The sequence below is a fragment of the Jaculus jaculus genome, chromosome 6 (genome assembly GCF_020740685.1).
Source record: "Jaculus jaculus isolate mJacJac1 chromosome 6, mJacJac1.mat.Y.cur, whole genome shotgun sequence".
Taxonomy (NCBI): Eukaryota; Metazoa; Chordata; class Mammalia; order Rodentia; family Dipodidae; genus Jaculus; species Jaculus jaculus.
Window position 1 is genome coordinate 99843195 of NC_059107.1, and position 14231 is coordinate 99857425.

Consider the following 14231-nt stretch of genomic DNA (forward strand, 5'->3'; position numbering starts at 1 on the left):
ATGGGATATGGTTTACAATTACGCAAGTTGTCCAAAAAAAAATATATATATATATATATTGGCTTTTCAAGGTAGGGTCTCACTGTATCCCTGGCTGACCTGGAATTCACTATGTAGTCTCAGGGTGGGCTCAAACTCACAGCGATCCTCCTAACTCTGCCTCCCAAGTGTTGGGATCAAAGGCGTGTGCCACCATGCCCAGCTAATAAAAAAAAATTGTATAAAAAATTAAAAAAAAAAGTAAATATGGCTCTTCCCTGACTTTTGTTTTGAAAAAGAATCTTGCTACGAAGCTGTGGCTAGCCTACTTGCTATGAAGCCTAGGTTGTCCAGCCTTGAACTTAAAAAAAAATTTAATAGGCAGTTTATTTTAAATTTATTTTATTATTTATGAGAGAGAGAGAGGGAATTGGTGTGCCAGGGCCTCTGGGTACTGCAATTGAACTCTAGATGTGTGTACCATCTAGTACATATGTGCGGCTTTGTGCATATGGATCACCTTGTACATTGGGCTTTAGGGGGTGCTGGGAGCCGAATCTGGGTCCTCAGGCTTGGCAAGGAAATGCCTTAACCATAAAGCCATCTCTCCAGGCCCTATTTTATTTTTATTTGAGGAGGAGGAAGAGAGTGAGGATAAATGAATACACCAGGGCCTGTAGCCACTGCAAAGGAACTCCAGAGGCTTGTGCCACCTCGTGCAGTTGGCTTTACCAGGGTACTGGGGAACTGAACGTAGGCCATCAGGCTTTACAAGAAAGGGCCTTTCACTCCTGAGTCATCTCTCCAGCCCAGCCTCGAACTTTTGATAATCCTCTTGTCTTGGCCTCCAACTTTTTTTTTTTTTTTTGGTTGGGGGGTTAGGTCTCACTGTAGCCCAGGCTGACCTGGAATTCACTATGTAGTCTCAGGGTGTCCTTGAACTCATGGTGATCTTCCTACCTCTGCTTCCCAAGTGCTGAGATTAAAGGCGTGAGGCACCACGTCCGGCTTTCCAACTTCTTCTCATAAAGATTACAAGGGGAAATTCTGCCTTTTGGGAGGCTGAGGCAGGAGAATCTATTTCAGACCAGTCTGCACTGAGGAGTGACATTCTGCACCAGAACAACGAACAGAGCTCCTCACCGCCGCCGCAGGCGTAGGTTCGGAGGAGCTGGGGACATCTGCTGTTGTCACGCTCGCGAGGTCGCTCCTGGGCCAACGCTTCGGGTCCTGTGACCGCAGGCTCGCCAAGTAGTTTCTGCCCGGCGACCTCGTTCCCCTGAGAGCCAGCTCCTCCGCACGCCCAACGCCCTCCTCCTCCGGAGACTACATCTCCCGGCAGGCAGCGTGGCCCCTTCCTGCCTCCCTCTCCCGCTCCCCGGCCCCGGCCGCGGCGTGACGTGAAGGTTCCGGGAGCCGCGGGCTTCAGTTCTAAGCCACCCGGCGGGCCGCGCAGGCGGGGTGCAAGGGCGAGAGGAGCCGCGGCCCCGCGCGCCGCCCCCGCGCTCCCGGGCGCCGCGCCCTCCCTCCGTCCGGGCCGCCGTCCTCGTCTCTTCTCCCTCGTGGGCCGCGCGGAGCCCGCAGCCGGCCGCACCAAGGCCCAGGGCGCCGGGGAGGGCCGCGCGCATGGCCTCCGCGGGCGCTCGGCGGCTCCCGGCCGCCCGGGGCTGCTGCAGCTTCTCGCTCCGCGCGAGCGCGCGCCGGGCCCCGCCTTCGAGCCCTCGGCTCCGGCCGCCGCGACCAATGAGGTGAGGAGGGAGGCGCGGGCGTCCGCGGCGCGGGGAACGGGGGGTCGCCGGGCTCCTAGGACGATCCGCGGGTCGCCCGACGGCCCCTGGGCTTGCAGGCGCTCTCGGAGCCGGTGGCCGTGGTGTCCCGGGAGCCCGAGTGCATCTTAGAAGGAGAATGCTTGTGCAAGCTGTACCCTCGGGGTGGGTGCCGCTTCTCTGCCCTCGAGGGCACCCCCGAACGTTCGCTGATCTGGAGGGCCCTCCTGGGGGAGGTGGGGACTGTGACACTTCCCGAGGTTTTGCTTGAGCCGAAGCCGCGGCCCCCGGCAAAACCGACGCATCGGACGGGCCCTTCTTTTTCCCCACCCTGGCTGGCCCTGTCCTCAATTGCCCTCGACCTTTCGCACTCGTGACTGCTTGGCCAGAGAGGCCGGCAAGCTGCAGCAGGTGCTGAAGGGGAAAAAGCATGTCTCAACGACCTTTCCTCCTGGATGCGCCCCTCTTCCCCTTCAAATGGCTGAATACAAAAAAAAAAAAAAAAAAAAAAAAAAAGCTTCGTGACGCTGTTGCTTCTTTTCTTCTGGCCTTAGGTTTCTGATTTCCTGCAATCTCCTCTTGCCACGGACTGCTCCAGTCTTGGCGGCGGAGGCTGGCCTACCTCCCAGTCGTTCTTTCATGGGCTTTGCCCCCTTCACTAACAAGCGAAAGGCTTACTCGGAACGTAGGATCATGGGGTGAGCAGTCTCCTCTTCCCATCCAAAGCAATGATCATATCCACTCTATAACGGTTCTGATAGTGGACAAGATTACAAGATTCATCCCTGGCCATCCACAAACAGGAATATTGCTGATCCGGTCTCTTAAGAATTTTTTTAAAAAAAAACAACTTTATTAGCATTTTCCATGATTATCAAAAAAAATCCCATGGTAATTCCCTCCCTCCCCCCCACACTTTCCCCTTTGAAATTCCATTCTCCATCATATTACCTCCCCATCTCAATCATTTCTTAAGACTTTTTTAAAAAATATTTTATTTATTTATTTGAGAGAGAGAGGAAGAGTCAGAGAGAATGGACGTGCCAGAACTTTCACCCACTGCAAACGAACTCCAGACGCATGCACCCCTTGTGCATCTGGTTTACGTGGGTCTTGGGGAATCGAACCTAGGTCCTTCGGCTTTGCAGGCAAACACCTTAACCACTAAGCCATTTCCCCAGCCCGACTTTTGTTTTTTAATTTTTGTTTATTTGAGTGAGAGCGTCAGAGAGAGAAAGAGGTAGAGAGAGAGAGAATGGGCACCAGGGCCTCCAACCACTGCAAATGAACTCCAGATGCATGCGCCACCTTGTAAGTCTGGCTTACATGAGTCCTAGGGAATTGAGTCTCGAACCTGGGCCCTTAGGCTTCATAGGCAAGCGCTTAACCACTAAGCTATCCCTCCAGCCCATGTAGCCCAGTCTGGCTTTAAACCTGCTATGTACTTGAGGATGACCTTGACCTTTTGATCCTTTTGTCCTGTATGGTGACTTTAGGTATGTTACTATGCTGGTTTTATGCAATACTGGGTAATGAACCCAGGATATTGGGCTATATTCCCAGCTCTGGTTTATGTTTTCTTTGAGGGTACCACTATGTACAGTCTTGACTGGCCTGAAATGCACTAGGTAGACCAGGCTAGCCCTTAACTTGCAGTGACTTCTGCTTCACTCTCTTGAGTGATAAAATTACAGGCAAGCACTGGCAAGATAGATACCATCTCAAAACAAAAGTTCAAAGTGGGGCCTGGTAGCATAAGCCTGTAATCCCAGCATCTTGGGAGGCTGAGGTTGAAGAACTGAAGTTCCAAGGCCTCCCTGGGCTACAAAGTGACTTTAAGGCCATCCTGGGTAACTGAGTGAGACCCTGACTCAAAATAAAAAGTAAGAAGAGTAGAGAATGCAGCTTAGTGGTAGGGCATGTGCCTTATTCTGTAGGTACCAATCCCTGTACTCCTAGCATTCCAGAGGCTGAGAGGGGAAGATCCTCATTCCAGCCAATTAGTCTGGGATACAGGGTGCATTTGGACCTTGTGTCAGAAAAAAAAAAAAAAAAAGAGAGAGAAAGAGAAAGAAAGGGAGAGACAGGGGGTGGGGGAGACACTGGGTGTGGTGGTGGAAGCCTTTAATCCTAGCGTGAAAGAAGCAAAGTAGGAGGATCCCTGGGAGTTCAAGGTAGTTTCAGATTTCAAAGGGTTTTCACTCTAGTGCAGGCTGACCAGGAATTCACTATGTAGTCTCAGGGTGGTCTGAAACTCATGGGGGATCCTCCTACCTCTGCTTCCCTGGGCTTGAAGGCATGAGCCACCACTCCTAGGGTCTCTAGCCCACTGGAAGTGAACTCTAGACACATGCAGTACCTTATGTATCTGGTTTATGTGGGCCCTGGAGCATTGAACCAAGGACTTTTGGCTTTCTTTGTAGGCAAGCTCCTTAACCACTAAGGGATCTCTCTGGCCTTAGTCATTTTTATTTTTTTTTGATGTAGGGCCTCACTCTAGCCCAGGCTGACCTGGAATTCACTATGTCGTTTCAGGGTGGCCTTGAACTCAAGGTGATCTTCCTACCTCTGCCTCCCAAGTGCTGGGATTAAAGTCATGTGCCACCATGCCCGTTGTAGTCTTTTTTATTTTTAATATTTTTGGTTCACTTTTATTTATTTATTTGAGAGTGACAGAGTGAGAGAGAGAGAGAGAGAGAGAGAGGGGCAGATAGATAGAGAATGGGTGCACCAGGGCTTCCAGCCACTACAATGAACTCCAGTTGCATGCACCCCCTTGCGTATCTGACTAATGTGGGTCTTGGGGAATCGAACCTTGAACCAGAGTCCTTAGGCTTCACAGGCAAGTGCTTAACCACTAAGCCATCTCTCCAGCCCAGTCTTGTTATTTTTGAGACAGGGTCTCATACATTCCAGAGTAGTCTCAAACTCACTATGTATCCAAGGATGACACTGACCTTTTTCTTTTTGATTTTTCGAGGTATGCCCTGGCCCTTTTTTTTTTTTTTTTCTAGGTAGGGTGTCACTCTAGCTCAGGCTGACCTGGAATTCACTGTGTAGACTCAGGGTGGCCTTGAACTTGTGGTGATCCTCCTATCTCTGCCTCCCGAGTCCTGAGATTAAAGGCATGTGGCACCATGCCACTGCAAATAAATTCCAGATGTATGTGCCACTATGAGCGTCTGGCTTATGTGGGACCTAGAGAGTAGAACCTGGGTCCTTAGGCTTCGCAGGCATGCACCTTAATGGCTAAGCCATCTCTCCAGCCACTCACCCTGTTCTTTTGAAAAAAAAAATGTTATCTTCTTATATGTTATTATATTCTGTCTTCCTGTTTCTCTCAAATATTAAATAAAAATATTAAGGGGCTAGAGAGATGGCTTAGCAGTTAAGGCACTTGCCAGTGAAGCCTAAGGATTCAGGTTTGATCCCCTAGTACCCACATAAGGCAGATGCACAACGTGGTACATGTGCTGGATTTTTGTTGTTTTGTTTGTTTTTGTTCAAGTAGGTGATAGGGTCTCACTCTAGCTCAGGCTCATCTGGAGTTTACTCTGTAGTCTCAGGGAGGCCTCAAACTCACTGCGATCCTCCTACCTCTGCCTCCCAAGTGTGCCACTACACCTGGCTTTATTATTATTTTTATTAGTTAGAAAAAAAGAGAAAGCTGGCATGGTGGTGCATGCTTTAATCCCAGCACTCAGGAGGCAGAGGTAGGATTGCTGTGACTTTGAGGCCACCCTGAGGTAGAGTGAGACCCTACCTTGAAAGAGAGAGAGAGAGAGAGAATGGGCACATCAGGGTCTCTAGCCACTGCAAATAAAACTCCAGATGCATGCGCCACCATGTGTATCTGGATTACATGAGTACTGGGGAATTGAACGTGGGTTCTTAGGCTTTGTAGGCAAGTGCCTTAACTGCTAAGCCATCTCTGCAGCCTGATAAAAGTATTGTTTTGTCCCCCCACCCCACCCCACGTTAGGTTTCATACTAGCCCAGGTTGACCTGGAATTTACTATGTAGTCTCAGGGTGGCCTCAAATTCACGGCAATCCTCCATCCTCTACCTCCCGAGTGCTGGGATTAAAAGCGTGCTTCACCATGCCTGGCTGATCACAGAGACATGAATGTTTGCTTTTGACAAATCATTCACCCAATCTTTAGGATGTCTAGTTTCCAAAGGTGTGTGGTTAGTGGGTGAAGGTATTAACTGAGGGCCAATGGCAGGGAGGAACCTGACCCAGATGGCAGTGCCTTGGCCTGATTCCTCTTCTCCTAGGTACTCAATGCAAGAGATGTTTGAGGTGGTGTCCAATGTCCAGGAGTATCGTGAGTTTGTGCCATGGTGTAAGAAGTCACTGGTGGTATCCAGCCGTAAGGGTCACCTCAAAGCTCAGTTGGAGGTTGGCTTTCCACCTGTCTTGGAACGTTATACCTCTGCAGTCTCCATGGTCAAACCTCACATGGTCAAGGTGAGGTCTGTCTGGAGGAATGCACCAGTAAGGTTTTTGTGTTCCTTAGCATCTTAACTTTTAAGGAGTATTTTGCCTTTTTTCTTTCTTGCATGTTGTGTATGCAGTGTGCTTGCATGCTCATATGGATGCATTTGTTCAAGTGCATGCTCACGTGTGCATGTATGTGTGTAGGCCAGAGGTCAATGTTATCTTCCTCTACTGTTCTACACTTTCCTCCCAACCTGCTTTTTTCAAGTCAGGGTCTCACTCTCGCCCAGGCTGACCTGGAACTGTAGTTCCAGACTGGCCTCAAACTCAGTGATCCTCCTTTCTCATCCTCCCAAGTGCTGGGCTTAAAGTCATGCCCCACCATGCCTGACTTCCACCCTTTTTTTTTGTGGGGGGGGAGAGGGTATATATATATATATAATGTGTCTACCTGATATCTTCTATGACTCTTCAGTGACCATGCCCTAGTTTTTAAAATTTTTATTATTTATTGAGTGTGAGGGGTCAAATAAGGTCTTCATGGTTGCATAGGAAGTGCTCTGTGATCACTAACCCATCTCCCTCATCTGTCCACCTTATTTTTTTGAGACGGGGTCTTTCACTGAGCCTGGAGCTAACCAATTTGGCTACTCATACTAACCAGCAAGCCTCAGGGATCCTCTTGTCTCTACCTTCACACAGGGATTACAAGTGTCTACTAACTACCACATCCAGTATGTAAGCACCATGTAAATAGGTGCTTGGATCTAAACTCATCAGCCTGGGCTAGAGTGAGGCCCTACCTCGAAAAACAACAACAAAAAATTATATATAATTTGAGAGGCAGGTAGAGGGAGAGAGAGAATGGGCACACTAGGGTCTCTGTAGCCACTGCAAATGAAGTTCAGATGCATGTGCCACTTTGTGCAACTGGTTTAAGTGGGTCCTGGGGAATCAAACTGGGGTTCTTTGCAAGCACACACCTTAACTGCTAAGCCACCTCTCCAGCCCACAGTAAGCATTTTTTTTTTTTAAATTTATTTATTTGAGAGCGACAGACACAGAGAGAAAGACAGATAGAGGGAGAGAGAGAGAATGGGCACGCCAGGGCTTCCAGCCTCTGCAAACGAACTCCAGACGCGTGCGACCCCTTGTGCATCTGGCTAACGTGGGACCTGGGGAACCGAGCCTCGAACCGGGGTCCTTAGGCTTCACAGGCAAGCGCTTAACCGCTACGCCATCTCTCCAGCCCCACTGTAAGCATTTTATCCAGTGATCCTTCTCCTTAACTTTGGTCCTTGTTTATGACTTTTTTTCTTTGTTGCAGTAGGGTCTTGCACTAGCCCAGGCTGACCTGGAATTCACTATGTTGTCTCAGGGTGGCCTTGAACTCATGGCGATCCTCCTACCTCTGCTTCCCGAGTGCTTGGATTAAAGACGTGCCCCACCACGCCCAGCTGTAATGACTTTTATTTCTACAAGTTATGTATTTCCCTAATATAAAAGGAAAGGAAAATAGCCTTTAAACCCTCTAAACCAGACACGGTATATGGGAGGAATGGCATATATTTCAGACTTACAGATCCAGGGGACGTTTCATAATGGCAGAAGAAACTGGGCCCTTTACCAAATCCATAGAGAAACCCACCAGCAGCAGCACAAGTATTTACAATGAACAGCCAGACAACAGGGACCCAGGCAGAACTCAAGTTCTTAGCCTACTGGAGGCTGGAGTTCAGACCCACCCCCAGTGACACCACTTCCAACCAGATAGCTGGAAATACAAGTTATAAGCTTTTACAGAACACGTGGTTCTGTTGGGGGACATTCATTCAAACTACCACACCCCCCAATACCCTTCCTTTTGCTTTGTGTGTACATGTGTAGGGGACCACTCCCCTCAATCCCTCCAATTTATTCTTTGAACCTAGCCCTGGGATCACAGGTGCATGCTACCATGCCAGCTTTTGGTGTGGGTACTGGGGATCCAAACTCAAGTCCTCATGCCTGTGCAGTAAGTCCTGTATGTACTGAGCCAAGTCCCTAGCTCTTCTCAGTTATGTGATTTAACTATCTAATTGTCCTATTCTAGGCTGTTTGCACCGATGCCAAGCTCTTCAACCACTTAGAAACTATTTGGCGATTCAGCCCTGGCATTCCTGCCTACCCTCGAACCTGCACTGTGGACTTTTCGGTGAGTCAGGTTCTGTGTCACAGGCCTAGGAGGAGTGGGTATGAGGGCACAGCTGAGCACTAAGCACTTCTCCAAACCACAGGCCTGAATTTTTATCAGACCAACACTCTGCTCAGGCCCAAATCAGGGTACTTGAGGGAAGGGAGGTGCAGAACAAGCACTGTGGACCTGTACTCTTGCATTTGTCCAGGGATTATTGAACATGGCATTGGTTCTGATGGTTTCTTATGCATTCCCAGATATCCTTTGAATTTCGTTCTCTGCTGCACTCCCAGCTGGCATCCATGTTTTTTGATGAGGTTGTCAAAAAGAATGTTGCTGCCTTCGAGCAACGGGCAGCCACCAAGTTTGGTCCAGAAACAGCCATCCCCCGTGAATTGATGTTCCATGAGGTGCATCAGACTTGAGGCAAAGGACTGCTCCCTGTCTCTGCTCTACTCTCCTTTCCCACCCAACACTCATTTGCTGGCTGGAAATGTCCTGGATGAAAGGCAGTAGATATGGACATGAGAAAGCCTCATATGCTCACAGCCTTTCCATACTGAATAAAGGACTGTGATTAGCTCTGGCCAGGTCAGATAACCTTCATACCTGACCAAGGGAATGTAGTAATGTCTTGAAGGCTTTAATAAAATTGAGCTTTTCCTTGCACAGAGGTACTGGGTGGCAAATAACTTGCCCTGCCTGAAACTCCTCAGGAAAAAGGCATCCATGCTGCCTGACAAGTAGAGTGAGGAGCTGCTTCACTGTCAGTGCCACAGAACAGGAGGAAAAAAGCACTGAACACAGTTGTCTGTATTCATGGGTGTACCTTATTTATTCTTCCATGTGGCCTGAGTTTTTATAAAACTTTAATAAATCGTGACAGTGTGAATTTGCCTTTTCTGTATTGTTTCTTATGGGGATAATGTATACGTAACAGAACAGAAGAAAGTCACAGCTTCTGGGGATGTACATGTGTAAGAAGGCAGCCTCTTGGACACAGTGTCCCTGCTAACTATAGTAGCACATTCTGTATGCCAGGATCCAGTGCCCACCCTCTTGCCTATTTATAGACTTTTTCAGAAGGTCAATTACAGTAGGAGTCTCAGAACAAAATCATAGGGTCTAAGCTCCCATATTTGATACTTTGAGGATCACCCTGTATTTTGGGGGCCTCCTTAAGGCCACAGAGTAGGTAGGATGCTCAGGATAACTTACAATGTACTTAGTTCAGCACTTTGCTAACCAGGTACTTTTTCTCATAATATTCTCTCAGGCCTTATGTAATAGCAGGCTCAAGCATTGTTAATAAAAACATTTATTTTTTATTTTATACAGAACAACCTGAAGTCTATATCATGACTTAACAATTACCCAGGGGTTTACAGTGTGTTCATCTTAACATCATGTTTTTGGGATTTGGGTTCCACACAAATACAGGCAAGACTTTTGGGAGGAGGGGCACAGCAGGAGTGTATTTCAACCCTTTTTCAAAGAAAAGGCAGTAGAGCATTCTGAGTCACTGAAAATCTGTGCAAATTGGGTTGCTAAAATAAGCACTGTACTGTGACCTCTTACAGAAGGGGCAAGAGAAAGACATTGATAAATAAGAACTTTTTTTCTGGTATGAGATGAGAATGGGAGGTTTACTATTTTGAATGTCCCCAGTTCTAGTACCATCCGACATTTAAAGGGGACCATAATGCAATTTTGAATCATTTCTTGTTCAAAAAGAAATGCTAGAACCCCTGGGACCAGAACATGAAGGGGCTGATCATTCCTGAGCCCCTGTCCTATGTGCCGTAGCACAGTAACAGGAGAAAACAAGGTCAGAGTAGTGGCTTATGTTCCATGGAAAGAAAAGGCCTAGTTCACATTAAGTACTGATAAAGCCAAATGACTGGGGAAACCACAAGTCACACAGACCTGCTGAAAGAGGACCCAATAGAGACCCACAGGGTGAGACACAGAGCATCCTCAGCTTGAGGCACAGCAGGTAGAAAGTCTGGAGGTTTTAATATAGTTGGAATCAGAACACTCCAAGACTTTAATTTGAATGGGAGAATAAAAAAAAAAGAAATAAAAATCAAATGCCAGTCATAATAAATGCCATGCCATTGTGGCAACCTGGTAGCATAAAAAAATTGCCAAAGCATGCCAGGCTAACCAACCTCTGTGCATGTTCAAGGGCTGTGGGGACTGACAGAACTGACAACTCAATACGACTCCTGTGGGAACGAGGCGCACAGGCCTGGTGTGTTGATCTGGCAGGACGCGCAGAGTGGAAGCAGAAGCTTCAGCGTGACTACAGTGTCTCGGAACCTGCTTGGACTTAAGGACAGAGGAGCCAGACTCTCTCTAGAGATGGGGTGGCCAAATCTAACCCATACCACATGCACTAGTCCTGGACATCCTACAGCTCATACCAGGCAGGGAAAGGGGCGCTGGATAGGGAAGAAGGGGGTCACTTCATCTTTGAGTCTTAATTTATATTTTAACTTCAAACATTTTCAGTGCCTCAGATACAATTTAATCTTAAGTCTTTAAAGGCCCCCTGAAACAAAAAAAAGTATATTTTTAAATTTCCTCCTTTTCTTGTAGTCGGTTTCCCCCCAAAATCCCATTCTACCCTGACTTAGAGTCCACAAACTTCATCAGACCATCTGTGCTCATGGACTTGGGCCTTTCTAGAGGGAAGCCCAGGGCTCGGCTCCAGATGAGTTGTGCCAGCACCCCCAGTGCCCGTGACACCCCAAACAAGACTGTGTAGTAATTCATCTCCGTCATGCCGTAGTACTGTAAGGTAGAAGAGAGAAAGGCTTTGTTAAAGGCCCATAGACAGCTTGGGAGTTGGTTCAGTGGATAAAGTGCTCATGTGCAAGCATGAAGAGCTGACTTCAAACAGTTAGGACCCATATAAAAGCTGGGCATGGTGGCACATGTCCGTTAATTCCAGCAGTGGGGAGGCAGAAACAGGAGAATTGCTAAGGCTTTCTGGCTAGCTAATGTAGTTCAATTGGTGAGCTCTAGGTTCAGGGTAAGAGCCTGTCTCAAAAAATTAAGGTGTAGCCGGGTGTGGTGGTGCACGCCTTTAATCCTAGCACTCAGGAGGCAGAGGTAGGAGGATCAGGTGCAAGGCCACCCTGAGACTACAGAGTTAATTCCAGGTCAGCCTGGACCAGAGTGAGCCCTACCTCGAAAAACCAAAAAAAAAAAAAAAAAAAAAAAAAAAAAATTAAGGTGTAGGGGCTGGAGAGATGGCTCAGCAGTTACAGGTTCTTGCTTGCAAAGCCTGACAGCTTGGTTTTGATTCTCCAATACACAAATAAAGCCAGATACACAAAGTGGCACATTTATCTTGAGTTCATTTTCAGCAGCAGGATGCCCTATTGCAACCATTCTGTCATTCTGCTCTTTTTTTTTTGTTTGTTTGTTTGGTTTTTCGAGGTAGGGTTTCACTCTAGCTCAGGCTGTCCTGGAATTCACTCTATATTCTCAGGGTGGCCTCGAACTCATGGCGATCCTCCTACCTCTGTCTCCCGAGCGCTGGGATTAAAGGTGTGTGCCACCATGCCCGGCTCTCTGCTCTCTCTTATATAAATAAGCAAGTCACGGTGGCACACGCCTTTAATCCCAGCGCTTGGGAGGCAGAGACAGGAGGACTGCCTTGAGTTGGAAGTCACCCTGAGACTACATAGTGAGACCCAGGTCAGCCTAGGCTAAAGTGAAACCTTACCTTGAAAAAACAAAAATAAATAAATAAATAATAAAGAAGCCAGGCGTGGTGGCACACACCTTTAATCCCAGTACTAGAAAGGCAAAGGTAGGTGACTCAACTGTGATTTGAGGCTAGCGTGGGACTACACAGTGAGTTCCAGATCAGCCTGGGCTAGAGTGATATACAGCCTCAAAAAAAAAAAAAAAAAAAGAGGTTAAGGCGTTATCTGCAAAGCCTAAGGACGCAGGTTTGATTCCCCAGTACCCATGTAAGCCAAATGCACAAATTAGGTTTGGAGTTCATTTGTACTGGCTGGAGGCCCTGGCATGCCCCTTCTCTCTCTCTCAAATAAGTGAATAAAATAAAGCTAAGAGTCCTTGCTCTGATGAGAGCATTACTTTGTGTACAACAGAGGTGGCAGTACAAAAGACAGGGAACACAGGGAAGGGAGGACTTACCTGGAGCAGTACTCCACTGTGAGCATCTACATTGGGCCAAGGATTCTTAGCCTTTCCTTGCTCTAATAGGATATTGGGCACAATCTTGTAAAGTTGAGCAACCAACTTAAACAGGGGGTCATTAGGCAGGTGTTTAAGAGCAAACTCTCGCTGACATGAATACCGTGGATCCGTCTTTCTTAGTACTGCATGGCCATAGCCTGGGACAACCTGTAAAGGGTGAGGAAAAAAGGCATTCTCAGGCAGATTTCCCCCATCCCTAAATTCTCATGGTAAACTGGACCTGGTGGTACAGGTCTACAGTCCTAGCTATGAGGAAGACTAAGGCTGGGGGAATGTCAAGATCAAGGCCCACTTAAATAACTTAGTGTGACCTTCAAAATAAAAATAAAAGGGGGCTGGAGAGATGGCTTAGTGATTAAGTTGCTTGCCCACAAAGCCAAAGGACCCAGGTTCACTTCTTCAGGACCCACGTAAGCCAGATGCACAAGGGGATGCACACATCTGGAGTTTGTTTGTAGTGGCTGAAGGCCCTGGCACATCCATTCTCTCTCTCTCTCTTCCCCTGTCTATTTCTGTATCTCTCTCTCAAATAAATAAATAAAAATAAAATATTTTAAAAAATGGTCCTGCTTTAAAAAATAAAAATAAAGGGCTGGGCATGGTAGGACACACCTTTAATCACAGCCCCCATGAGGCTAAAGTATGAGGACCTCTGTGAGTTCAAGACCAGCCTGGAGCTACAAATTTAGTTCTAGGGGCTGGAGAGATGGCTTAGTGGTTAAGATGCTTGCCTGCAAAGCCTAAGGACTCAGGTTCAACTCCCCAGTACCCACTTAAGCCAGATGCACAGGGTGGTACATGCTTCTGGAGTTCGTTTGTGGTGGCTTGAGGCCTTGACACACCCATTCTCTCTCTCTCTCAAATAAATGTGAATTCTTCTTTTTTGTTTTTTTTGAGAGCGACAGACACAGAGAGAAAGACAGATAGAGGAAGAGAGAGAGAATGGGCATGCCAGGGCTTCCAGCCTCTGCATATGAACTCCAGACGTGTGCGCCCCCTTGTGCATCTGGCTAACATGGGACCTGGGGAACCGAGCCTCGAACCAGGGTCCTTAGGCTTCACAGGCAAGCGCTTAACCGCTAAGCCATCTCTCCAGATCTAAATGTGAATTCTTAAAAAAAAAAAAAAACAACATTGCAGAAGAGGTGGTGGACGTAATGTAAGAGTCAAAGGAAGGGTTAGGACTCCTTACAACGTGCTCCTCCAGACAACAAATGGCCTGAATATCCATGACCTTGCAGTGCCTGACACTACCTACACAAGACCATCATAATAGGAAGAAAAGATCATGACATCAAAATAAAAGGCTGGAGAGATGGCTTACTGGCTAAGGGCTTGCATGTGAAACCTAAGGACCCCACTTCAAGGCTCAATTCCCCAGGACCCACATAAGCCATGTACAAGGTGGTGCATGCATCTGGAGTTCGTTTGCAGCGGGTAGAGGCCCTGGCACACCCACTGTCTCTCTGCCTCTTTCTCTCTCTGTCACTCTCAAATAAATTAAAATAAAATAAAATAAAGAGGGGCTGTAGAAATGGCTTAGCTGTTAAGCACTTGCCTGTGAAGCCTAAGGACCCCAGTTTAAGGCTCGATTCCTCAGGACCCAGGTTAGCCAGATACACAAGGGGGC

General features: G+C 47.6%; 2 protein-coding genes across 3 annotated transcripts in view; one reads left to right on the forward strand and one right to left on the reverse strand.

The window, feature by feature from the left end:
* The first annotated feature begins 1605 nt into the window (after positions 1 to 1605).
* Coq10a (coenzyme Q10A) lies at positions 1606 to 9254 on the forward strand. 2 transcript variants are annotated; one of them, XM_045152119.1, is made up of 5 exons: positions 1606 to 1727; positions 2300 to 2443; positions 6024 to 6243; positions 8279 to 8380; positions 8620 to 9254. In XM_045152119.1, exons 1-5 carry the CDS (start codon positions 1606 to 1608, stop codon positions 8785 to 8787), a joined length of 756 nt encoding a protein of 251 aa, XP_045008054.1. In that variant the 3' UTR covers positions 8788 to 9254. The 2 variants fall into 2 exon arrangements, with proteins under 2 accessions (XP_045008054.1, XP_045008055.1); XM_045152120.1 differs by having other exon boundaries at positions 6024 to 6216.
* A 410-nt stretch (positions 9255 to 9664) lies between these two features.
* Positions 9665 to 14231, reverse strand: part of Cs (citrate synthase) — a 35607-nt gene continuing 31040 nt past the window's right edge. The window contains exons 10-11 of the mRNA XM_045152118.1: positions 12539 to 12748; positions 9665 to 11158 (exon numbers count right to left, since the gene is read on the reverse strand). Coding sequence (XP_045008053.1) covers positions 10988 to 11158; positions 12539 to 12748 — 381 coding nt within the window. The 3' untranslated portion in view covers positions 9665 to 10987. The remainder of the gene's footprint in view (positions 11159 to 12538; positions 12749 to 14231) is intronic.